The 25,967-nt window shown below is 43.8% G+C and overlaps 1 protein-coding gene across 1 annotated transcript in view; it reads left to right on the top strand.

Moving 5' to 3' along the window:
- Positions 1-25,967, top strand: part of KDM4B (lysine demethylase 4B) — a 731,006-nt gene that overhangs the window by 607,040 nt on the left and 97,999 nt on the right. Inside the window, exon 20 of the mRNA XM_068233805.1 lies at positions 19,528-19,620. Coding sequence (XP_068089906.1) covers positions 19,528-19,620 — 93 coding nt within the window. The remainder of the gene's footprint in view (positions 1-19,527; positions 19,621-25,967) is intronic.

The following is a 25,967-nucleotide window of genomic DNA, read 5'->3' as shown; positions in this document are numbered from 1 at the left end:
AATAAACTCAGTTTACCTAACCTTTCTTGGTAAGTGAGACCTTCCATCCCTCGTATCAATTGTGTTGCTTGTCTCTGCACCTGCTCTAAAACTGCAATATCTTTTCTGTAATGTGGTACCCAGAACTGAATTCCATATTCCAGATGTGGTCTTACTATCTTACTAGAGAGTTAAACAGGGGCTATATTATGCTAGCATCTCAAGTTTTTATTTCCCTTTTAATGCATCCCAAAATTTTATTAGCTTTAACTGCAGCGGCTTGGCATTTAATATGATTAACTTGTTGTCGATGAGTACTCCTAAGTCCTTCTCCAAGTGTGATGTCCCCAACTGTATTCCATTTATTTTGTATAGTGCTAGACCATTGGTACGACCAAACTGCATGACTTTACATTTATCAACATTGAATTTCATCTGACATTTATATGCCCATATAGCCATCCTATCCAGATCCTGTTGCAATATGCCACTATCTTCCTGAGAGTTGATGATTCTGCACAATTTTGTATTATCTGCAAAAATAGCGACATTGCTTTCTACTGCATCTCCTAGGTCATTAATAAATAAATTGAAGAGCACTGGACCCAGTTTAGACCCCTGTGGGACCCCACTGCTAACAGTCACCCATTTTGAGTATGATCCATTGACCACAACTCTTTGTTTTCTGTCCATTAGCCAGTTCCCTATCCATGCACACAGACTCTTCCCCAGTCCTTGCATCCTCAACTTTTGCACCAGACTTTTGTGGGGAATTGTGTCGAAGGCCTTAGCAAAGTCCAAGTATATCACATCTCCAGCATTACCAATATCCACATTAGCGTTCACTACATCATAAAAGCTGAACATGTTAGTCAAGCAGGACCTGTCTTTAGTAAACCCATGCAGATGCTGAGAAATAAGATTATTTTCTTCTATGAAGTCCCTTAGTAACCCCTCAAATAGTTTGCATACAACTGATGTTAAGCTTACTGGTCTATAATTTCCTGGATCTGATTTTTTGCCCTAAACTTGGGACTCTGCCAGTTGAAAGAGAGTCACAAAAGATAAGGTAAAGGGGTCTATCTATGACTGAACTTAATTCCCTTAGGACCCGAGAATGCATGCCATCTGGACCAGGTGCCTTGTCTATTTGTAATTTATTTAGTCTTGACTTCACTTCTTCCTGCGTTAAGTATTTAATATTACAATTGGAAGACTCTTCTGCATCTGTAATTTGCAACAGTGGTGTTTCCCTTGTGAAGACAGAAGCAAAGAAAGCATTTAATAACTCTGTGTTACCTTGGTCATCCATCATTGAGTTCCCACCCTCATCCTTTAGGAGTCCAATACAGTCAACCTTTCTTTTTTTAAAGTTGATGTAGTTGTAAAACATCTTTGGGATAGATTTGATATCCCTAGCGATTTGATTTTCAGCTTCAATCTTTGCCAGCCTAATTTCTTTTTTACAACTTTTATTGCACTCCTTATAATTGCTTAATGCAGCCTCGGTCCCCTCCTGTTTTAGGACCTTATAGGCATTCTTTTTCAACTTCATTTTATCTCTAACCTTTCTATTCATCCATAGAGGCCTTTTTTATTCCTAGATGTTTTGTTTCCATATGGGATATACTGTATATACTACAATATTGATTGAGAATCAGTTTAAAAGCTTGCCATTTCCCTTCAGTGTCCTTCCCTTGTAGTACATTATCCCAGTTCACCAAACTTAATGCCTGCCTGAGTTGGTTGAATTTTGCTTTTCTAAAATTCATAGCTTTAGTGGTCCCGCTGCCCCATGGCCTATCAGTCACCAGATCAAACGTTATCATATTGTGATCACTATTTCCCAAATGTTTGTGAACCTGCACATTTGATACATTATCTGGTCTATTTGAAATTATTAAATCCAGAAACTCATTCCCCCTAGTTGGTTCCGTTACTATTTGAGTCAGGTAACTGTCCTGTAGTGTTGCCAGAAATCTGCTGCTTTTACCAGAATGGGTAGCCTCAATACTCCTGTATTATTCAGAAAAAAAAGTGTATTTTTTCTATGTTGTGGTTTTCGCTTTTTTATTGCACACTACCAATGATAAAAGCCCTTATTAGCAAAAATAAGAGTAATACACCCTCATGACATACATACAGTGGGTTGCAAAAGTATTCGGCCCCCTTGAAGTTTTCCACATTTTATCACATTACTGCCACAAACATGAATCAATTTTATTGGAATTCCACATGAAAGACCAACACAAAGTAGTGTACACATGAGAAGTGGAACGAAAATCATGCATGATTACAAACATTTTTTACAAATAAATAACTGCAAAGTGGTGTGTGCATAATTATTCGGCCCCCTTTGACCTGAGTGCAGTCAGTTGCCTATAGACATTGCCTGATGAGTGCTAATGACTAAATAGAGTGCACCTGTGTGTAATCTAATGTCAGTACAAATACAGCTGCTCTGTGAGGGCCTCAGAGGTTGTCTATGAGAATCTTGGAAGCAACAACACAGTGAAGTCCAAAGAACACACAAGACAGGTCCAAGACAGGTCAGGGATCAAGTTATTGAGAAATTTAAAGCAGGCTTAGGCTACAAAAATATTTCCAAAGCCTTGAACATCCCAAGGAGCACTGTTCAAGCGATCATTCAGAAATGGAAGGAGTATGGCACAACTGTAAACCTACCAAGACAAGGCCATCCACCTAAACTCACAGGACGAACAAGGAGAACGCTGATCAGAAATGCAGTCAAGAGGCCCATGGTGACTCTGGACGAGCTGCAGAGATCTACAGCTCAGGTGGGAGACTCTGTCCATAGGACAACTATTAGTCATGCACTGTACAAAGTTGGCCTTTATGGAAGAGTGGCAAGAAGAAAGGCATTGTTAACAGAAAGCATAAGAAGTCCAGTTTGCAGTTTGCCACAAACCATGTGGGGGACACAGCAACCATGTGGAAGAAGGTGCTCTGATCAGATGAGACCAAAATGGAACTTTTTGGCCAAAATGCAAAACGCTATGTGTGGCAGAAAACGAACACTGCACATCACTCTGAACACACCATCCCCACTGTCAAATATGGTGGTGGCAGCATCATGCTTGTGGGGTGCATCTCTTTCAGCAGGGACATGGAAGCTGGTCAGAGTTGATGGGAAGATGGATGGAGCCAAATACAGGGCAAACTTGGAAGAAAACCTCTTGGAGACTGCAAAAGACTTGAGACTGGGGCGGAGGTTTACCTTCCAGCAGGACAATGACCCTAAACATAAAGCCAGGGCAAAAATGGAATGGTTTAAAACAAAACATATCCATGTGTTAGAATGGCCCAGTCAAAGTCCAGATCTAAATCCAATCGAAAATCTGTGGCAAGATCTGAAAACTGCTGTTCAGAAACGCTGTCCATCTAATCTGACTGAGCTGGAGCTGTTTTGCAAAGAAGAATGGGCAAGGATTTCAGTCTCTAGATGTGCAAAGCTGGTACAGACATACCCTAAAAGACTGGCAGCTGTAATTGCAGCAAAAGGTGGTTCTACAAAGTATTGACTCAGGGGGCCAAATAATTACACACATCCCACTTTGCAGTTATTGATTTGTAAAAAATGTTCGGAATGATGTATGATTTTCGATCCACTTCTCACGTGTACACCACTTTGTATTGGTCTTTCATGTGGAATTCCAATAAAATTGATGCATGTTTGTGACAGTAATGTGACAAAATGTGGAAAACTTCAAGGGGGCCGAATACTTTTGCAACCCACTGTATTTAAAAAGCTGAGTCCCTAAGGTCGCTATTTATGTATTCTCTTTTCAATTCTGTCACTTTGTTGGTTTTTTTTAAGTGTTGAAGTGTGGCCGATTCTATATTGGTAAAACTGCTCTCCCTCTTAAGGAGCGGATTCAGGAACACTGGCGCTCTATTGAAACCGGAAAAGGAGCAGGTTGATTGAGCATGTACAGCAAATGAAAGAGAGCAATTGCAATAGTGCAATTGCAAAAGTGCAAGTTATGGCCCCACCCAGAGGGGGGGACCGGGCACGTCTCTTGCTGAGGAAGGAATGGTTACTTATTATTAAAAGTGAGGCTTCAACGATCATAATGATTTGGCATGTTTTTTTTTACCCTTAAGGTGCTGTTGCTAATTACAGTAGCCTCCCTTTAATTTCCCCAAGAGGATTTCTGTGCAAAAGGTGATTTAATTAATTTTCATACCCTTTTTTTTTCCTGTAACTTGCCAAAAGGTGTCAAGCAAGGGTCCAGTATAGGGTGCAGGAGAATATTGACCTGTATGTACGTCAATACTGTTCACAGCATGTTTGTATTCATGTATATAACAGTCGATACCGCTAGGGAGGTTAAGGTCATACTTGTATTGTAGTATTTCATCCAATTTTATTTAGCTGCCGGATCGATCCCCGCACGTCCCCGCCGGCGGTCTTTATCAGCCGCTCGATTTCCTGCCATTGTCCGCCGGCGGGAATCGAGCGGACGTGGGTCGAGCGGCTTGGTCGGGCCAGCTGAATATTATCAGCTGGCCGGATCAGCTGGTCGATACACGGTACACAAACGTACGGTGAAACTCCAACATTAAATATGCTACTGTCTCCTCCGCTCAAGAGAGTGGAAAAGAATAAACAAGTTTGTTTTCAGTGATAGTGGGATCTTTAGGCCCAATATTATAGATTTGTGTTGGTTAAGCTTGTAAAGTAAGGCCTCTGAGAAACCCTTCAAATCTTGCAGCAAGTGTGGTAGAGAGACTAACGGGTTTTTTCTGAGTAGAGCCATGTTGTCTGCAAACAAGCTTATAACATGATCAGTAATGTTTATTAAAATCCCTTGTATCAAATTTTTTGAGCAATGGTCTCTAATCAATATGAAAATATTTGGCGACGAGCCAACCCTGTCTGGGGCCATTAGAAATGGTAAAGGGTTTAGAAATGGACCCAGCAGTGTTCACTCGCACAGAAAGGGAGGGAGGAAGCAGGGCCAGCAAAATCAAACTTAATGAACGGTGCTCTCAAGAATTGCCAGTGAACTCTGTCGAATGCCTTCTCCGCATCCAAAGTAAGGAGTAGAGAAGGCACCCGACAGAACGCCACATGTCTAAGCAACGTCAGCAGGCGTCTGATAGCGTCAGGAGCCTGCAGACCTCTAGTGAAACCCACTTGATCCTGGGCCAGTAGCAAGGGAGTCAACTTTATCAGCCTATTGGCCAAAAGTTTGGCATATAATTTCACATCCAAATTTAACAGATATTGGGCTTGATTCACAAAGCGGTAAAAATTATTTAGCAAGTGAAGTGCCGTTGGCGGACTTTTGCGCGCGCAAAGTGCCGCGATGCGAGCGATTGCGGACTTTTGCGCGTGCAAAAGTCCGCGATTGCGCGAATCGCGGCACTTTGCGCGCGCAAAAGTCCGCGAACGGCACTTCACCTGCTAACTGTTTAGCACACCTAAACAGTTTGCACCGCTTTGTGAATCAAGCCCTTAGAGGTAGATAAGCAGTGCAGCTTAATGACAGGAGTGCAAGCTCAGCGCACACTATACTATGGTAGTGCAGCTAGCGCACGCTGGTAACTTACGCTCGCTCCACTGAACCCACCCTGAGCGCAGACGGGTCCAGTGGTTTTAATGGACGTGATCCCCACACTTTGATTGGCCGTCAAGTGACAGGCAGCCCACTACCGCATCATAGCGTGTACAGCGTTGCACTACCGCAGCATAGCGTGCACTGAGCTCACGCTCCTGTTATTAAGCTGCTCTACTTTAGCAGCGCAGCTTGATAAATCTACCCCATAGGCCTGAAGTTGGCTGCTCTACTCTGATCTTTACCCGATTTGGGTATCACCATTATAAGAGCTTAGTAAGGTAGGGAGCAAAGGCCAACAAATATTCATTGCTAAAGCCATCCGGGCCCAGACCTTTATTCTTTTTTGAAGGATACCCGAGGTGAGAGGTATATGGAGGCTGTCATATTAATTTCCTTTTAAACAATACCAGTTGCCTGGCAGTCCTCCTGACCCTGTCTCTAATACTTTTAGTTATCAACCCTCAACAAGCATGCAGCAGATCAGGTGCTCTGACTCAGCTGACTTAGGTTTTACTGGATTAGCCATATGCTTGTTCCAGGGTTTTGACTCAGATGCTACTTATGCCATAAGATCACCAGTGCTGCCAGGCAACTGGTATTGTTCAAAAGGAAATAAATATGGCAGCCTCCTTATACCTCTCACCTCAGATATCCTTTAAGGTCTGGGTGGCGGTAAGAACTTCATCTGAAAAAGGATGATTAAGGTCTTGAAGATGTATATGTGCGACCTGTTTGGAGGACAAACTACGGGGCATTAACTCTTTTATACCCATTTGTATACCTAATTTTTCCACCAACGGACTATTATGCAATATAGTGAATGATACAATTTCAGGTTCTTGGATATATAACCCCTACAAGGAGGCAACCTTGTTGGACTTACTTAACTTTAGTGCACACCCTTTTTTAAGAAAGAGCTGCTGTGCGTCAGGGTCAGACTGGGACACTAGTGGCCCACAAGGAAAGCTTTAGCTTGGGCCCCCCTCATCCCCTCTCCCCACCCACCCCCATTTTGGGCTCACATACACATGTACTCTAGGGGCATGATGAATCGCTGTGTCCGCCCACAGGGAAGCCAAGATGGCGCCGACCACTCAGACCACGCTGATCCTCCGGGCACACAGGCTTGTATAAATCCTGATAATACACCTATCACAGCTGCAGCCTTAGAATCAGCGCTAGACAGACACTATCGATCCATGCAGGAATCACTGCATTAAATTATGCTTTCAGCAGTGAAAGAACTCAAGGCAGACATCCTTGGCCTGGGGAATCGGGTTAATACACTGGAGGAGAAATATGAGGCCCTAGCACAAAAACAGGCAGATCTTGCAGATGAGCAACAACTCACTTAATCAGATTACAAGTCCTTGCGCTCCTCTCATGAGGATCATGAAAACAGGGAGAGAAGGCAGAACCTCAGGATCAAAGGGGTCTCTACGTCAGTGGCTTCTGATCAGATTAAAACCCACCTGACCAAATTTTTTAAGTAAATCGTACCAGATATTCCTGAGGAACTTTGGCGGATGGACAGAGCCCACAGGTCCTTAGGCGAAAGGCAACCAGCTATGCAGAGGCCAAAAGACATTATCGTTAGACTACACTACTATGAAGCTAAAGAGGCTCTCCTTGGTGCATTACGGAAAACCCACTCGGTTTCCTTTAAGGGCGATGACATCCAAGTCTTCAATGACCTTTCCCTTATCACGCTAGCTAAACGCAGAGCTCTCAAACCCATCACACAGCTACTAAGGGACTCTAACATCCCCTATAAATGGGGCTTTCCCTTTCGTCTCATGGTTAACAAGAATGGTCTGTCTCTATCGCTCACTGATCCAGATGATGCATCTCTATTCCTAAAACTGGGACTTAAACCCCCACCACTGAATCCATCTCAACACCTTCGGTCTTTGCTGGCACTCTCTCCACCTAGAAAAGTTCGCCATATTTCAGAATGGACCAAGGTCCCACTTCGCAGCCTTACTTACCCTCAAGGCCAAGAGGATATGGAAGCACTCTACGCTAGGGTAATGTATTTCAATGGGGGTGTGCACACCACAGCGGGAGGCGTTTTGCAGAAATTAATCCTCCCGGGGTGAGGCATTTTTTTCGATTGCGGAGGCGTTTCTGCCTCAATGTTAAGTATAGGAAAAACGCAAACCACTCTGAAAAACGACAGATCAGAGCGGTTTGCCAGGCGGTTTTGTTACAGAAGCTGTTCAGTAACAGCTTTACTGTAACAATATATGAAATATGCTACACTGAAATCCGCAGCAGCAATCCGCAAAACGCCTCATAAAAATAAAAAAAAAGCGTTTAAAAATCTGCTAGCAATTTGCGGATCTGCTAGCGGGTTTTGGTGTGCACCGGGCCTAAAAGAATATACTTTTTTCTCCCCACCAAATGCTTCCCGCTCCCCCTTAGACTATTTTTTCTCAAGCTCCAATTTACTCCCCTCACTTATACAATCAGAAATCCAACCGACGGCGTGGTCAGATCACCAGCGTCAGTTTGAGCCTTAACTGGCTTTGTACATCACATAAGCCTATGCATTGGAGACTGAATGAAACACTGCTTCGTGATAAGACCCTGCTACCTAAACTTACTGAAGAATTGCAGTCATTCTTTCTCCTTAATACAGACTCGGTCTTCTCATATGGTGTTTTATGGGAAGCCCATAAGGCTTTTATTAGGGGTCACTTTATAGCGGAAGGTTCAAGACGAAAAAATTCACAAACTCAAAAAATATTATCCCTCCAGGCTGCTCTTTCTCAAGCTCAGATGCAATATAAAACTAACCCTACGCAGGACCACTTCCACAACATGCAACAACTTAAAGAGACTCTGAAGCGAGAATAAATCTCGCTTCAGAGCTCATACTTAGCAGGGGCATGCGTGCCCCTGCTAAACCGCCGCTATCGCGCCGCTAAACGGGGATCCCTTCACCCCAAACCCACCCCCGCAAGACTTGGTCGTAGTCTTGGTCGTAAATCTTCCCTTCCTGGAGGCAGGGCTAACGGCTGCAGCCCTGCCTCCAGTCACGTCTATCAGACGCGCATCGCCGCCTCTCCCCCGCCCCTCTCAGTGAAGGATGACTGAGAGGGGCGGGGGAGAGGCGGAGATACGCGGCTGACAGACGCGCATGGGGCAGGGCTGAGGCGGTTAGCCCTGCCCCAATGCGGAAGCTCTCCCCCGCTTTACGGAGGGGATTTGGGAGTGAAGGGACCCCCGTTAAGCCGCGGGATAGCGGCGGTTTAGCAGGGGCACACATGCCCCTGCTATCTATGAGGTCTGAAGCGAGATTTATTCTCGCTTCAGACTCTCTTTAAACAGGAAATCCGCTCCCTTCAGACCACTCAGCTAGAAAAAAGCCTTAGATGGTCCAGACAGCTTTTCTTTGAACGGGGCAACAAACACTACTCCATCTTAGCCTCCAGTCACGTCTATCAGACGCGCATCGCCGCCTCTCCCCCGCCCCTCTCAGTGAAGGATGACTGAGAGGGGCGGGGGAGAGGCGGAGATACGCGGCTGACAGACGCGCATGGGGCAGGGCTGAGGCGGTTAGCCCTGCCCCAATGCGGAAGCTCTCCCCCGCTTTACGGAGGGGATTTGGGAGTGAAGGGACCCCCGTTAAGCCGCGGGATAGCGGCGGTTTAGCAGGGGCACACATGCCCCTGCTATCTATGAGGTCTGAAGCGAGATTTATTCTCGCTTCAGACTCTCTTTAAACAGGAAATCCGCTCCCTTCAGACCACCCAGCTAGAAAACAGCCTTAGATGGTCCAGACAGCTTTTCTTTGAACGGGGCAACAAACCCCACTCCATCTTAGCCCGTAAACTGAACCCTAAAAGTTCCCAACAAGTAATATACTCAATGAAAGACACAGATGGTACCACTCAATATGACCCTCAAAAGATCTCTCAAATTGTTTCTAATTATTACGAAAGACTATATAACCTTCCTGACCAATCTAACGACCCAACTTATCTCACCAAAGTAGATACTTTCTTATCATCTCTCAGTTTACCTCACAGAAACTTATTGTAAACTGCTTAACTCTCCCATCACACTCGCAGAACTGGTAGAAGTTCTTAAACATTTTCCTTCCTCTAAATCCCCTGGTCCAGATGGACTCCCTTACTCATATTATAAAACATTTAAAGACATTTTGTTACCCCATCTTTGTACACTAGCCAATAAAATCATGAAAGGTGAGACCCCCCCACTCTATGCTGAATTCCCTACTAACAGTAATCCCTAAGGAAGGGCAAAGACCCTCAACTTCCCCAGAGTTACAGACCCATCTCGCTTCTGAACTCAGACCTAAAAATAATTACTAAGACCTTTTCTAATCGCCTTAACTCTATCCTACCCTCACTGATCAATAACTATCAAGTAGGTTTCATTTTAGGACGACAGGCTGGTGACAATACCAGAAAGGCCATAGACCTGATCTCTATTATGAGTAAAGATAGGCCTTCTCTGCTTTTTAGTTTGGATGCAGAGAAGGCCTTCGATAGACTCTCTTGGCCTTTTATTTTTAGAGTCCTAAGCCATCAAGGCTTTGAGGGCCCCTTTATCACATTGCTTCAATTTCTGTATTCTTCCCCCTCCTCGACAGTTAAATTACCTTCTAATCTACCACACCCCTTTAAGATACACAATGGTACCAGGCAAGGGTGCCCCTTATCACCCCTTCTATTCGCCATCATCATTGAACCTCTAGCGTCAGCAGCAACAAGGCAGCTATGAATATAAAATATCGCTTTTCGCAGATTACATACTACTCTCTATAACTAATCCTCTGATTTCTTTACCTGCCCTTCATTCTATAATAACTAAATATGAACTCCTCTCTGGATTCAAACTTAACCAGGGTAAAACTGAAGCCCTCCCAATTAAAATATCCCCCTAACTCCTAGGGTCACTAAAATCATCCTATCCCTACCGGTGGAAAACCCAAACGCTAAAATACCTGGGAATCAACTTGACACCCTCATACTCTACCATCTACAAACATAATTTCCCATCACTAATTCAAAAGATCCTCCAAGATCTCCACAAATGGACTGCATACAAAATCTCATGGGTCGGGAGAATATATGCGTTGAAAATGAATATGTTACCCCGCTTACTTTACTTATTTGAAACCCTCCCTGTTCGGGTCCCCCCGACTCAGCTGGCTAGACTACGATCTGAATTTGTGAAGTTTGTATGGAATCATAAAAGACCAAGAGTAGCTAAAACGGTCCTCTCCTCCTTAAGAGAACAAGGTAGTCTGGGACTCCCTAATTTAAAGCTTTATTATAAAGCTTCTCACCTCAGACAGCTGACGGAGTGGTCCAACTTCAGGGTGTTTTCCAAATGGGGCCTGATTGAAGCTACTAGTGATTTACCAATGTCTTCAGCCTCTCTCATTTTGTCAGATACACCTCCTAAGCTCTCTCAGGCAAATCTCCTCCCAACTATTTAATTCACCCTCAGACTCTGGAGATCAGTTGTATCCCAAGCAAAACTGCGCTCCTCTCCATCCCCCCCCCCCCCCCAGGGCCGGATTTGGACTTGCCAGTGCCCTAGGCCCGGTACCACCAACCCCCCCCCCCCCCCCACACACACACACACACACACACACACACGCACACACACACAAGCGCGCACGCACACACTATCATTCTGTCCAACACCCTGACTAGCGATCACTTGCTTGCAGGAGGAAATGCCTGTTTTAGTGACTCGTGTATATGTATGAATGTTTTCTCTCTGACAAATGATGAATGATTTTTTTTCCTGTCAGAGCAGTGAGTCCCTAATGCCTGGTATGCACCAGATAGATGTGTTGAATCGATCACTTATACAAAGTCGATTAGAAAAATGATCAGAAATCAGATTGGACCTGTCAGAAATAATTGATTCGACCGGTCTATCTCATGGGAAATTGCATGGTGTGTACCAGCCATGAAGTAGCAGAGCAGTTCATCTCCCTCTCTGCTCTTCTGTAATCAGACTTGTTGCATTTATTTTATATTATTTATTGTACTGATTCTTTCACAGATTTTTTTTTTACTGTTTGCCAACACAGTACAAATATATATTTTTAATTTTTAGTATAGGTTATTACTTTTGGTATACAAAACAGAATGTAACAATACAAAAGTATACAACAGAACACTTGCACTTATAATCAGAGGAGTTGTCTGTCTCATACATCTGCAGTACTGATGACTTTAAAATGAGCCAGAAAGGGGTTAAGATTTAGCTTAGAAGGGGCTGCCATAAATCTCTCTAAGGAAAAAAAACCCTTATCTTTCTGTTTAAAGTGATCTAAGCATCTCCTGGCTTTAAATAGCTGAAAGGGCTGCCATGTTTCAGGAGTTCAAAACCCCTGCTGCTTTTACGCTGTCTTATCAAAGCTAGGTGTGAAATTCTTCAAGTGCGTCTTAGGTTTTCTGTTTGAAGTACAATGGGGAAGGCTCAGGGTTTGTTTGTGGTCAATTAGGTCTAATGAGGTGATTTCTTATCTGCCTTCCATCATCTGTTGCTCTTCATCCACAGGTCCTTTCAGGGACACAAGAAGTGTGTATTTTAACCCTTAAATGTAAAAAGTTGAGGTAAAATGAAAGGATTTTTTTAATAATAAACCACATTTTTAGAATGCATTTTTAATTTGCTATAGAGCTGCACTGGGTGTTAAAAATGATGTTCGGTTCACTTTAAGATTTACAATCCAGGGGGAGAGAGGAGAAGGAATGGCTCAAGTCATTAACAGAGTCCAGCAATACATTGTTTAGCCCAGCTTGAGTTGTAAAGTGGAAATAATTTGTTAAAATGTTTACCTTCCTGGATCAGAAAATGTGTCTACAACCAGAGTCAACCCAGCAAGCACATGGCGATCCATGTTTCCCTACACCCCTGGCATTAAACTAAAGCTTGTATGTTCAGGAGATATTCAGGTCTCATCGCATACCAAGAAGTAAGGAAAATACACTGAGCTCTGGAATTCTGACTGTGTGTGCAGCAAAGACGGGGCGGCTTCAGAGCAGGAGAAATTATTTATTTTGACATGCAGCCTCTTATCTCTCTAAGGTCCTGCCGCCCTTTTATCCTTCTGATTTGGCCCTAGGCCATGGCCTTTGTGGCCTTTCCAGAAGTCCGCCCCCCCCCCCCCCTACTTCCTATCCCGGGCAATCTTTTCTTCCCCCAGGACTATCTAAAGCTTTTATGGTCAGGGGGTTCAATTATGGTTACTTCAATATAGGCATTTGGACAGACTTTGCCACAGGAAAGATTATCTCTGGGTCTATACTGGAAGAAAAAAATTCATTTTCACCCCCCAGATAACCATGGACTATAATCAAGTCATACACTTTTTGCAGCATTACACACGCCAAGCTACACCACTACCCTCCCCTACCTCTTTTGAACGTTTGTGTCTTCATGGAGGACATCAGAAGGGTCTTATTTCCCAAATATATGTCATTCTCCAAAGTAAATCCAGGGAGTTCACATCCTCACACTCATACATGAGGAAGTGGGAACTGGCTCTCTCTACAACCATCAGTATAGAGGATTGGACAGATATTTGGGAAAATGCCTGGCATACTTCTATGTGTACTCAAATCAAAGAGAACATTTATAAGATTCTGTTCCGCTGGTATCTGACCCCAGAAGTTCTAGCTAAGGTCTATCCTGGGGCCTCTGATATTTGTTGGAGGGCCTGTGGCTATAAGGGTACCCTGGAACATATCCTCTGGTATTGCCCCTTGATCTCACCTCTATGGAAGGAAGTTTAAAACTTGATTTTACAAATCACAGGAATCATGGCTCCTCTGGAACCACTTACTATGTTGCTGGGTAAATCTATCCCTTGAACAGCTAATTGTACTATGCGGTTGATCTCTCACATCTTGACTGCCACCAGACTAGCTATTACGTCTGCATAGAAAATGATTGCCCCACCTACACTCCACGATATCAAAATCAAAGTGAACTGGACCAAATCTATGGAGCAGCTAATGGCTTCCCTCAGAGACTCAGAGGCTAAATTCCATAAGACATGGGACCCATGGACACAGTTTTCCCCAGATAACTTACCTCCTTGACATCCATGTCTTCCTCCTAAAAAAATAAACTAACTTTAGTTCTAGAATCTTGGAATGTATCCGGAGGAGCTTGAACTAACCCAGTAAAGGTCTAGTCCTCCCCTATATATATATATATATATATATATATATATATATATATATATATATCTTTTTTAAACTTTAAGACCCTTTTCATCCCTATCTACTACTGATCCTCGACGGTTTGTGCAAAAGTACCTGATCGCTGTGACTCACTATCCTTCTTCATTTTCTAAGACCTATGGTCTCTACTCTTCTAACTCTTCAATGTTGCTACACAAATTCCCCTACTGTGTTTCTACAACTTCCCATGAAACCTAATTATCCACCTAATGACCTACCCCACATAGTTTCTGCAAGATTATATATCATAATCCCTATTACACTCTGGGAATTTTGTTATTTTTTGTTGATTGCTAGGAAAATTGTAATCTTAAAAAAGATGTAGAATGTTTAAGATATTTGGGTTTTCATGGTATGGACTACCCTCTTGAGATTAGGGATATTGTCAGAGCCTGTTATAACAGACTGAAGATAATGTACATTTCTCTCTCTTTTACATAGTTACATAGTTATTTTGGTTGAAAAAAGACATACGTCCATCGAGTTCAACCAGTACAAAGTACAACTCCAGCCTGCTCCCTCACATATCCTTGTTGATCCAGAGGAAGGCGAAAAAACCCTTACAAGGCCATGGTCCAATTAGCCCCAAAAGGGAAAAATTCCTTCCCGACTCTAGATGGCAATCAGATAAAATCCCTGGATCAACATCATTAGGCATTACCTAGTAATTGTAGCCATGGATGTCTTTCAACGCAAGGAAAGCATCTAAGCCCCCTTTAAATACAGGTATAGAGTTTGCCATAACGACTTCCTGTGGCAATGCATTCCACATCTTAATCACTCTTACTGTAAAGAACCCTTTCCTAAATAAATGGCTAAAACGTTTTTCCTCCGTGCGCAGATCATGTCCTCTAGTCCTTTGTATTTCCATGCTTATTCTAGACACCAATTCATAATCAACCAGATGCTATTCCTTTGGGAAGTTGTCAATTATATTATGGATATATTCGTGTTCGCAGGACCTTTGTAATGTTATGCTATTTTTACTTTATAAACAATAAAAAAATAGTGTTACAAATAAAATTGAATAGTAGCTCCTTCACTCCAACTCCCTTTTACTAAAAATCTTATAAAAGTTATCTCATGATACACCTTATTAATGCTGCCAGAACTCTTATACCATGGTACTGGAAATATCCCTCACTGCCCTAAGCTTAAAAACCGGATAACCCATATTGATTTCATTCAGGAAATGGAAGATTTGAGACTTACCAAACTGGATAAAATTGAAAATTATGTGTTTACCTAGGCCTACTGGACAGACTTCCAAAGTACTGTTTATCAGCGTCTTTTAAGTTCTGGATAGCTGGATTAGGAAATGTACGGTACCTTTTTTTCCTGCTGCATCCCTTTCCTTCTTCACCATCCCATCTTTTCTTTCCCTGTCTATCCCACCTCTCCTTGATCTGGCTCTTATCCCATCTGCCCTCTGCCCTGTGTTTTTTCAGTCAATTCTTCATTTCTTAAGTGGTTCACTTCCACCGACATTTTAAATTTTCCTGGAATTGGTCTTCTTCAGGACTGCCGTCTATGACGTCTCTCATTTTCCTTTTTAGCAACATGGGGAATTTCAGACATACTTTGGGCACTGATATGTTATGTGTTGCCTATTACAGTCATTTACAGCAGTGGGATTACCCTCTTTGCCTAAGGCCTCGTTCACATTATCAAAGGGAGATGGCTGTGCGATCGGAACGCAAAGCGTAAGGTCGCGCGCCATCTGTTTGCGTATGCGTAGCGTGGCTGATTCAGCCATGCATTTGGGGACAAAATGCATGCAGCATGCGTTCGCAGACCGCACTGGTCCCCAATGCATGCAGTGTGAACATCAGACAGTGCAGTCTATGTCTGCCTCCCGCATGTGTTGCTGAAATATGGACGGCAACGCGTGTAATATGAACGAGGTCTTAGTCAGGATTCTGAAAATACTATACTTCTGTTTTTACTAGGAAAAAGATTTACAGTACTCTATTGTTCATCGATGAATATACTGTGAAATAATTTTCTCAATTTCGCGGAGTTCAAGTCTTCATATGCTAATTCTGTTCTTCAGTTGTTTATTATGCTTATTCAATAAAAACTTTTTTGGAGAAAAAAAAAAACTGATCTGTTTCATGAATCATTTTTTACATGGATCAGTTTTCTCTCTGTGCCAGTGTGGACCGGGCCTTACTTTCTTCTTCAAAGCATGTGTAAAACAATATATGCTGACAGTTGTTTCAGTGCTACGCAGAGGACCCTGCCACTGAGCGTTCCACTCCAAACTTATTTACTTTACTATTCAAAAATAGGTAGAGACAAACGCAATCCATCGTTCAAAAATGCCATTTTTAAAATGATAATCAAACTTGGGAAAGTTTCAGCAAAACTATACGAGTCAGTAAGGAAAGGTGGGGGGGAAAGGCTGCGCATCCCTAAACACATGCTGCAATTGAATGGTTAATCGCACAGGCATACACTGCCTCTGCCAGACTGAAAAATGCATGCCCTGCATCCAAGACAAGTGCTAACATTTATTAAACTAGGAGGTACTTTAGCTTCCAATATGGTTTGCATGCAAATTATATTATACTAGACACTTGCGCCACGGTGAGGCAGACCTCCGGGCAAGTGACCTAACCTAAATTTAAAGCCTCGGGAGCAGCTAAGCAGAAAAAAATGTGTAACTTACATTTGGTAGAACAGCGAGGAGAACGCCAGCGCATACCACTAAGGCTGCATCTGAAATGACCACCAGCTCAGTGTGTAGCACCTATATAGACTTTCTACACACTTCGCATTCAATTCAGATGCAAATCATATGCAAATCTGCTACTACTTATCATGCAAACAGGAAACTCAGGAGGAGGGGCTGAGAGCAGCTAACCTGACAGTTACATAGTTACAAAGTTAAAGGGATACTGTAGGGGGGTCGGGGGAAAATGAGCTGAACTTACCCGGGGCTTCTAATGGTCCCCCGCAGACATCCTGTGTTGGCGCAGCCACTCACCGATGCTCCGGCCCCGCCTCCAGTTCACTTCTGGAATTTCTGACTTTAAAGTCTGAAAACCACTGCGCCTGCGTTGCCGTGTCCTCGCTCCCGCTGATGTCACCAGGAGTGTACTGCGCAAACACAGACCATACTGAGCCTGCGCAGTATGCTCCTGGTGACATCAGCGGGCAATTGAATGGTTAATCGCACAGGCATACACCGCCTCTGCCAGACTGAAAAATGCAAAATAACTTTGTAACTATGTAATTGTCAGGTTAACTGCTCCCAGCCCCTCCTCCTGAGTTTCTTGTTTGCATGATAAGTAGTAGCAGATTTGCATATGATTTGCATCTGAATTGAATGCGAAGTGTGTAGAAAGTCTATATAGGTGCTACACACTGAGCTGATGGTCATTTCAGATGCAGCCTTAGTGGTATGCGCTGGCGTTCTCCTCACTGTTCTACCAAATGTAAGTTACACATTTTTTTCTGCTTAGCTGCTCCCGAGGTTTTAAATTTAGGTTAGGTCTGCCTCACCGTGGCGCAAGTGTCTAGTATATTATACTTTGCATGCAAACCATATTGGAAGCTAAAGTACCTCCTAGTTTAATAAATGTTAGCACTTGTCTTGGATGCAGGGCATGCATTTTTCAGTCTGGCAGAGGCGGTGTATGCCTGTGCGATTAACCATTCAATTGCAGCATGTGTTTAGGGATGCACTGCCTTTCCCCCCCACCTTTCTTTAACTTTGTAACTATGTAACTGTCAGGTTAGCTGCTCCCAGCCCCTCCTGCTGAGTTTCCTGTTTGCATGTTAAAGAGAATCTGTATTGTTAAAATCGCACAAAAGTAAACATACCAGTGCGTTAGGGGACATCTCCTATTACCCTCTGTCACAATTTTGCCGCTCCTCGCTGCATTAAAAGTGGTTAAAAACAGTTTTAAAAAGTTTGTTTATAAACAAACAAAATGGCCACCAAAACAGGAAGTAGGTTGATGTACAGTATGTCCACACATAGAAAATACATCCATACACAAGCAGGCTGTATACACCCTTCCTTTTGAATCTCAAGAGATCATTTGTGTTTCTTTCCCCCTGCAGCTATCTTCCACTGAAGTATCAGGCTGTTTCTTCCTGCAGAGTGCAGACAGCTCTGCCTGTATGTAATTCCTCAGTATGTGAAAGCCCAGCCAGCTCAGAGGAGGATTTATCCAGCTTGTAAAAGATAATAGAGCAGAGAGAAGCTGCACTAATCTAAATAACACACAGCAGTGTGCAGAGAGGGGCCAGGAGGGGGGAGATGCATCACAGAACCACAACACTGAAGAACTTGGCAGGCTTCCAGACACAGGCTGACAAGTCTGACAAGAGAGAGATAAGTTGATTTATTACAGAGATGGTATTAGTAGAACGTGCTGCATTAAGCCAGAACACATTAGAATAGCTTTTGGAACTTGTAGGATGATAAAAAACAGGATGCAATTTTTGTTACGGAGTCTCTTTAAGTAGTAGCAGATTTGCATACGATTTGCATCTGAATTGAATGCGAAGTGTGTAGAAAGTCTATATAGGTGCTACACACTGAGCTGGTGGTCATTTCAGATGCAGCCTTAGTGGTATGCGCTGGCGTTCTCCTCGCTATACGAGTCGGTAGCCTACAAAACACCCACTTGTGAATAGCCCTGGTTGTTCGCTTTCCATAATGCTGACATTTGTTTCATTTTTCTGTTGTTCATTTTTCTGTTGTTCTGTTGTTCTGGAGCTATGCATACAAGGTATCGCGCTAAAATACTTTGTGGAAAAAAATGTTATATTCATTTATTCTGTACCTAATTAAAAAGTATGTTAAAAAAAAAGTGACAGAATTTAAAATAGAATACATAAATTGTTATCTTAGGGGTTCCGCTATTTAAATATGTAAGCTATAATTCATGTACCTTTAAATGTCTGTGGCCCATGTTGGGCAAACACAGACTTCCTGTACATCACCACTATGTTTTTCTGTTTATGCAATTTTGGCACTCAGTGCCTAATAAAAGTTTGTTGAAACTTAAATATGTAAGCTATGATGGGTATATTACTATTATTACTGCAAATAAGGGCTTGCAATTATTGCTACGTTAAAATGAGAAAACAAAAAAACACAACATAGAAAACCATAGACCTTTATTTCCAAATACTTTATATCCCCATACATTGCACTAGTGCCACTAGGGACATCACTTAAATGTTGGGATAACTAGGACAAATGGGAAAATAAAATGTGTTTTATCTACACTAGCATTGTTTATTTTAAATCTATAGTGGATAACTTTACATTTATAAACCGTCAAGTTCAACTGCCATATGCCTGCCAATATGGCCATGTTGCCAGGATCCTTTTGTAGTATGTAACTATCCTGCCTAGTGTTGATAATCCAGCATAATTTTGTATCATCTGCGATGATGGCTACATTAATCTGTGTTCCGTCTACTAAATTATTAATTAAACGGAACCCCACAGCTAACAGGTTCCCATTCTGAGTATGATCCAGTCTTACATACAATACAATACAATACTTTGTAGAAAAAAATTGGCCTGTTCAAAGCCACATGCACACTTCGGAGCTGATGGCCTGCTAAATGCCCAACTAGCTATCTACTGAGAGATATGTGGTGTTATTTTAACCTTGATAAGTAAGGCTTTATACAACAGATTATGAACTCTAATTAGATTTAATTACATTTTTTTCCAAATTTTCCTAATTCAGGTGGAATTTGATGATGCATCTCAGTTGATGGTGAAACGCAATGAAATCTTTACACTGGAGGAGACACTTCCAAAAAGAGTAAAATGCCGTTTGGTAAGTACTTGTACTGTAATGGCCTCTGGTATTGAGGTTAGTGTTATGGTATAATTTACACTTTTCTCAGTCATGTCCTGCAGAAGCTTTTGTACTTTTCAATATGTTAATTTTGGAAAACAGTACTTAAAGGGAAGCTGAAGTGAAAATAAACTTATGAGATAATGAATTGTATGTGTAGTACAGCTAAGAAATAGAACATTAGTAGCAAAGATATGAGTGTCATATTATTTCCAGTACAGGAAGTTAAACTTCAATTGAGGCAGCGTATACTATATGTGTTGGTTTGTTTTTTTCCTAAAGTCACAAGCAGACGAGGAGTGAGTAGAGTTTCTATCTAAGAAGTGATGCAGATTTAGAATAATACTAATTGGACTGCTTACTAATATCACATAATGGAATATTGTAATATAGGGCATAGGGACTGCTAAGATAATTTCTGAATATGTTGACTTTAACAGTGCTTTGGTTTTGAGTTAGTTGTATCTTGACAGACCTATTACGTATGCCTGATGTTTCATGTGTCACCTTGCACATTGCTCTGCACACCTGAGAACTGATTTATATAGGGTGGGCCATTTATATGGATACACCTTAATAAAATGGGAATGGTTGGTGATACTAACTTCCTGTTTTTGGCACATTAGTATATGTGAGGGGGGGGGGGAACTTTTCAAGATGGTTGGTGACCATGGCGGCCATTTTAACCACTTCCCGACCGCCGTATATACAATTGGCGGCCGGGAAGTGCACCCCGCAAGGACCGCCGTATAGACAAATGGCGGCGGTCCTTGTAGGGGCATGGGCGGAGCGATCGCGTCATCCGTGACGCGATCCTCCGCCTGGCGCCGCTCACCCGCCGCAACATCCCGCCGGCCATACGGAAGCGCCGGCGGGATGTTAACCCGACGATCGCCGCATACAAAGTGTATAATACACTTTGTAATGTTTACACAGTGTATTATACAGGCTGCCTCCTGCCCTGGTGGTCCCAGTGTCCGAGGGACCACCAGGGCAGGCTGCAGCCACCCTAGTCTGCACCAAGCACACTGATTTCTCCCCCCCCCCCCCACTGGCGAACTCAGGGGGCTATTCCGGGTGTCTGGAACCTCCCCCCTGCACTGAGCTGTGTATTCAGCCAGGGAAGCCCGCATAATATAAACAGCCTCATTCTCCCTCCCTTCTTACTTCTGGTGCTTCCCTCCAGCTAATAGAATGAGAGAGGCAGCCCAGCTTCCCTCACAACCCTCACAAGAAGATGCAGCCTGCAGTGAGAGAATGTTGATTATGGAGTCCTGGACTCTCCACAGCACAGAAGTGTCAGACATGATGAAATTAGAGTGCAGGCAAGCTGGTAAATATGCACAGCATGATGCAGAGCTTGCCTGGACTCAGGGTCTGTGGGCAAACATCTGTCTGGTCTCTCCCCATTGTTATAATGACTGCATGTGTGGATAAGGTGTGGATAACAAGCTGAAAAGTTTTTGACAGTCCCTAGACTCCAGGAGGGCTTCTTTCTGACTTGTGTGAGAGACTGACAGGGACAGGAGTCCGATTACAGGCAAGTAGCCTGTGTGATGTGGGACTTCAATACAGATAAGTTCTCTGCTCCATCTCAGGCTATTCTCAATTTCTCCACTCCTCTCTCTGGGCTAGTTCACGCCAAAATGACAATAGCAATCGCTAGCAATTTGTGAGTGTGATTTTGTGAAGTGATTTTCAGAGCGATTTTTGAATGAATTGCTCAAAAACATGCTACATGCAGTATACCTGCGATTTTGAAAAAATCACAACGCTGCTGTGGGAACACCCACATAGGGTAACATTAGCAAAGCGCTTTTCAAATCACTGTTGATTTGAAAAACGCTCAGAAGCACTCTTGGTGTGCACCAGCCTCCTTCATTCACCTTTGTTTCCCTCTTCCCCTAGAGCTGACTGTGTGTTCTTGTCTTACAGGAAAGCTAAATAAAAGTGCAATCCTGGTGAGGCAAAATATTATTATTTAGTATTTATGTAGCGCCGACATCTTCCGCAGATGCATATATCCCTGCATCATATGGGTATCGCTTGCGCTATGTGACACTATGTAGCATATTCCACTGAATTGTCCAAACTAAGTCTATCTCCCGTTCCTCTCTTGGGGAGTTGTCCCAGCGCTGTACCCCGTTCACATTTGCTGCTACCAGAAGCCCTCAGAAACACTCGTGTCCCAAAAGTGCGCTGGCGTGTTACGGAGCTGCCTATCTTTGGAAGTATCCAAAGATAGGCAGCTCCGTAACACGCCAGCGCACTTTTGTGCATGGGCAGTATGGAGCCACCTGTATTCGGAAGCACTCGGGGACATACGTGCTTCTGGACCTTTCAGGACCCCCCCCCCCCCTTAAAAATCCTGCGTTTGCCCCTGCCCCCCCCCTGCCCCAGATCGCCCACAGCACCCATCAGACCCCCCCCTGCCCACCCCCCCAGACCCCTGTTTGCACCCAATCACCCCCCTAATCACCCATCAATCACTCCCTGTCACTATCTGTCAACTATATTTTTTTTATCCCCCCCCCCCCTGCCCCCTGCTCCCTCCTGATCACCCCCCCACCCCTCAGAATCTCCCCAGACCCCCCCCCCAGACCCCCACCATGTACTGTATGCATCTATCCCCCCTGATCACCTGTCAATCACCCCCTGTCACTGCCACCCATCAATCAGACCCTAACCTGCCCCTTGCGGGCAATCTGATCACCCACCCACACCAATAGATCGCCCGCAGATCCGACATCAGATCACCTCCCAAATCCATTGTTTACATCTATTCTCTCCTCTAAACACCCACTAATTACCCATCAATCACCCCCTATCACCACCTGTCAATTTTACCTATCAGATCAGACCCTAATCTGCCCCTTGCGGGCACCCAATCACCCGTCCACACGCTCAGATTGCCCTCAGACCCCCCCCCTTATCAATTCGCCAGTGCATTAATTACATCTGTCCTTCCCTGTAATAACCCACTGATCACCTGTCAATCACCTGCCAATCACCTATCACCCATCAATCACCCTCTGTCACCCCCTGTCACTGCCACCCAACAATCAGCCCCTAACCTGCCCCTTGCGGGCAATCTGATCACCCACCCACACCAATAGATCGCCCGCAGATCCGACATCAGATCACCACCCAACCGCAGCGTCTACATCTATTCTCTCCTCTAAACACCCACTAATTACCCACTAATTACCTATCAATCACCCCCTATCACCACCTGTCACTGTTACCCATCAGATCAGACCCTAATCTGCCCCTTGCGGGCACCCAATCACCCGCCTACACGCTCAGATTGCCCTCAGACCCCCCCCTTATCAATTCGCCAGGGCATTATTTACATCTGTCCTTCCCTGTAATAACCCACTGATCACCTGTCAATCACCCATCAATCACCCCCTGTCACTGCCACCCATCAATCACCCCCTGTCACTGCCACCCATCAATCAGCCCCTAACCTGCCCCTTGCGGGCAAACTGATCACCCACCCACACCAATAGATCGCCCGCAGATCCGACATCAGATCACCACCCAAGCGCAGTGTTTACATCTATTCTCTCCTCTAAACACCCACTAATTACCCATCAATCACCCATCAATCACCCCCTATCACCACCTGTCACTGTTACCCATCAGATCAGACCCTAATCTGCCCCTTGCAGGCACCCAATCACCCGCCTACACGCTCAGATTGCCCTCAGACCTCCCCTTATCAATTCGCCAGTGCAATATTTACATCTGTTCTCCCCTGTAATAACCCACTGATTACCTGTCAATCACCTATCAATCACCCATCAATCACCCCCTGTCACTGCCACCCATCAATCACCCCCTGTCACTGCCACCCATCAATCACCCGCTGTCACTGCCACCCATCAATCAGCCCCTAACCTGCCCCTTGCAGGCAATCTGATCACCCACCCACACCAATAGATCGCCCGCAGATCCGACGTCCGATCACCTCCCAAGTGCAGTGTTTACATCTGTTCTCTACCCTAAACACCCACTAATTACCCATCAATCACCCCCTGTCACTGCTACCTATCAGATTAGACCCCTATCTGCCCCTAGGGCACTCAATCACCCGCCCACACCCTCAGAATGCCCTCAGACCCCAGCCCTGATCACCTCGCCAGTGCATTGCTTGCATCTATTCCCCCCTCTAATCACACCTTGAGACACCCATCAATCACCTCCTGTCACCCCCTAGCACACCTAGCCATCAGATCAGGCCCTAATTTGCCCCGTGTGGGCTCCTGATCACTCGGCCAAACCCAAAATTTGCAGATGCTTATACCCCTGAACAGTCATTTTGAGACATTTGGTTTCCAGACTACTCACGGTTTTGGGCCCGTAAAATGCCAGGGCGGTATAGGAACCCCACAAGTGACCCCATTTTAGAAAAAAAAGACACCCCAAGGTATTCTGTTAGGTGTATGACGAGTTCATAGAAGATTTAATTTTTTGTCAAAAGTTAGCGGAAATTGATTTTTATTGGTTTTTTTTCACAAAGTGTCATTTTTCACTAACTTGTGACAACAAATAAAATCTTCTATGAACTCGCCATACACCTAATGGAATACCTTGGGGTGTCTTCTTTCTAAAATGGGGTCACTTGTGGGGTTCCTATACTGCCCTGGCATTTTAGGGGCCCTAAACCGCGAGGAGTAGTCTAGAAAACAAATGCCTCAAAATGACCTGTGAATAGGACGTTGGGCCCCTTAGCGCACCTAGGCTGCAAAAAAGTGTCACACATGTGGTACCGCCGTACTCAGGAAAAGTAGTATAATGTGTTTTAGGGTGTATTTTTACACATACCCATGGTGGGTGGGAGAAATTTCTATGTAAATGGACAATTGTGTGTAAAAAAAAATCAAACAATTGTCATTTTTCACTAACTTGTGACAAAAAAGAAAAACTTCTATGAACTCACCATACTCCTAACGGAATACCTTGGGGTGTCTTCTTTCTAAAATGGGGTCATTAGTGGGGTTCCTATACTGCCCTGGCATTTTAGGGGCCCTAAACCGTGAGGAGTAGTCTTGAAACAAAAATGACCTGTGAAATCCTAAAGGTACTCATTGGACTTTGGGCCCCTTAGCGCAGTTAGGGTGCAAAAAAGTGCCACACATGTGGTATCGCCGTACTCGGGAGAAGTAGTACAATGTGTTTTGGGGTGTATTTTTACACATACCCCTGCTGGGTGGGAGAAATACCTCTGTAAATGACAATCTTTTGATTTTTTTACACACAATTGTCCATTTACAGAGTTATTTCTCCCACCCAGCATGGGTATGTGTAAAAATACACCCCAAAACACATTGTACTACTTCTCCCGAGTACGGCGATACCACATGTGTGGCACTTTTTTGCACCCTAACTGCGCTAAGGGGCCCAAAGTCCAATGAGTACCTTTAGGATTTCACAGGTCATTTTGAGAAATTTTGTTTCAAGACTACTCCTCACGGTTTAGGGCCCCTAAAATGCCAGGACAGTATAGGAACCCCACAAATGACTCCATTTTAGAAAGAAGACACCCCAAGGTATTCTGTTAGTAGTACGGTGAGTTCATAGAAGATTTTATTTTTTGTCACAAGTTAGCGGAAATTGATTTTTATTGTTTTTTTTTCACAAAGTGTCATTTTCCGCTAACTTGTGACAAAAAATAAAATCTTCTATGAACTCACCGTACTACTAAGGGAATACCTTGGGGTGTCTTCTTTCTAAAATGGGGTCATTTGTGGGGTTCCTATACTGTCCTGGCATTTTAGGGGCCCTAAACCGTGAGGAGTAGTCTTGAAACGAAATTTCTCAAAATGACCTGTGAAATCCTAAAGGTACTCATTGGACTTTGGGCCCCTTAGCGCAGTTAGGGTGCAAAAAAGTGCCACACGTGGTATCGCCGTACTCAGGAGAAGTAGTATAATGTGTTTTGGGGTGTATTTGTACACATACCCATGCTGAGTGGGAGAAAGATCTCTGTAAATGCACAATTGTGTGTAAAAAAAATGAAAAAATTGTCATTTACAGAGATATTTCTCCCACCCAGCATGGGTATGTGTAAAAATACACCCCAAAACACATTATACTACTTCTCCTGAGTACGGCAATACCACATGTGTGGCACTTTTTTGCAGCCTAACTGCGCTAAGGGGCCCAAAGTCCAATGAGCACCTTTAGGCTTTACAGGGGTGCTTACAAATGAGCACCCCCAAAATGCGAGGACAGTAAACACACCCCACAAATGACCCCATTTTGGAAAGTAGACACTTCAAGGTATTCATTGAGGGGCATGTTGAGTCCATGGCAGATTT

The sequence above is a fragment of the Hyperolius riggenbachi genome, chromosome 1 (genome assembly GCF_040937935.1).
Source record: "Hyperolius riggenbachi isolate aHypRig1 chromosome 1, aHypRig1.pri, whole genome shotgun sequence".
In the NCBI taxonomy this organism is placed as follows: Eukaryota; Metazoa; Chordata; class Amphibia; order Anura; family Hyperoliidae; genus Hyperolius; species Hyperolius riggenbachi.
This window is presented reverse-complemented; position numbering and strand designations above follow the sequence as displayed.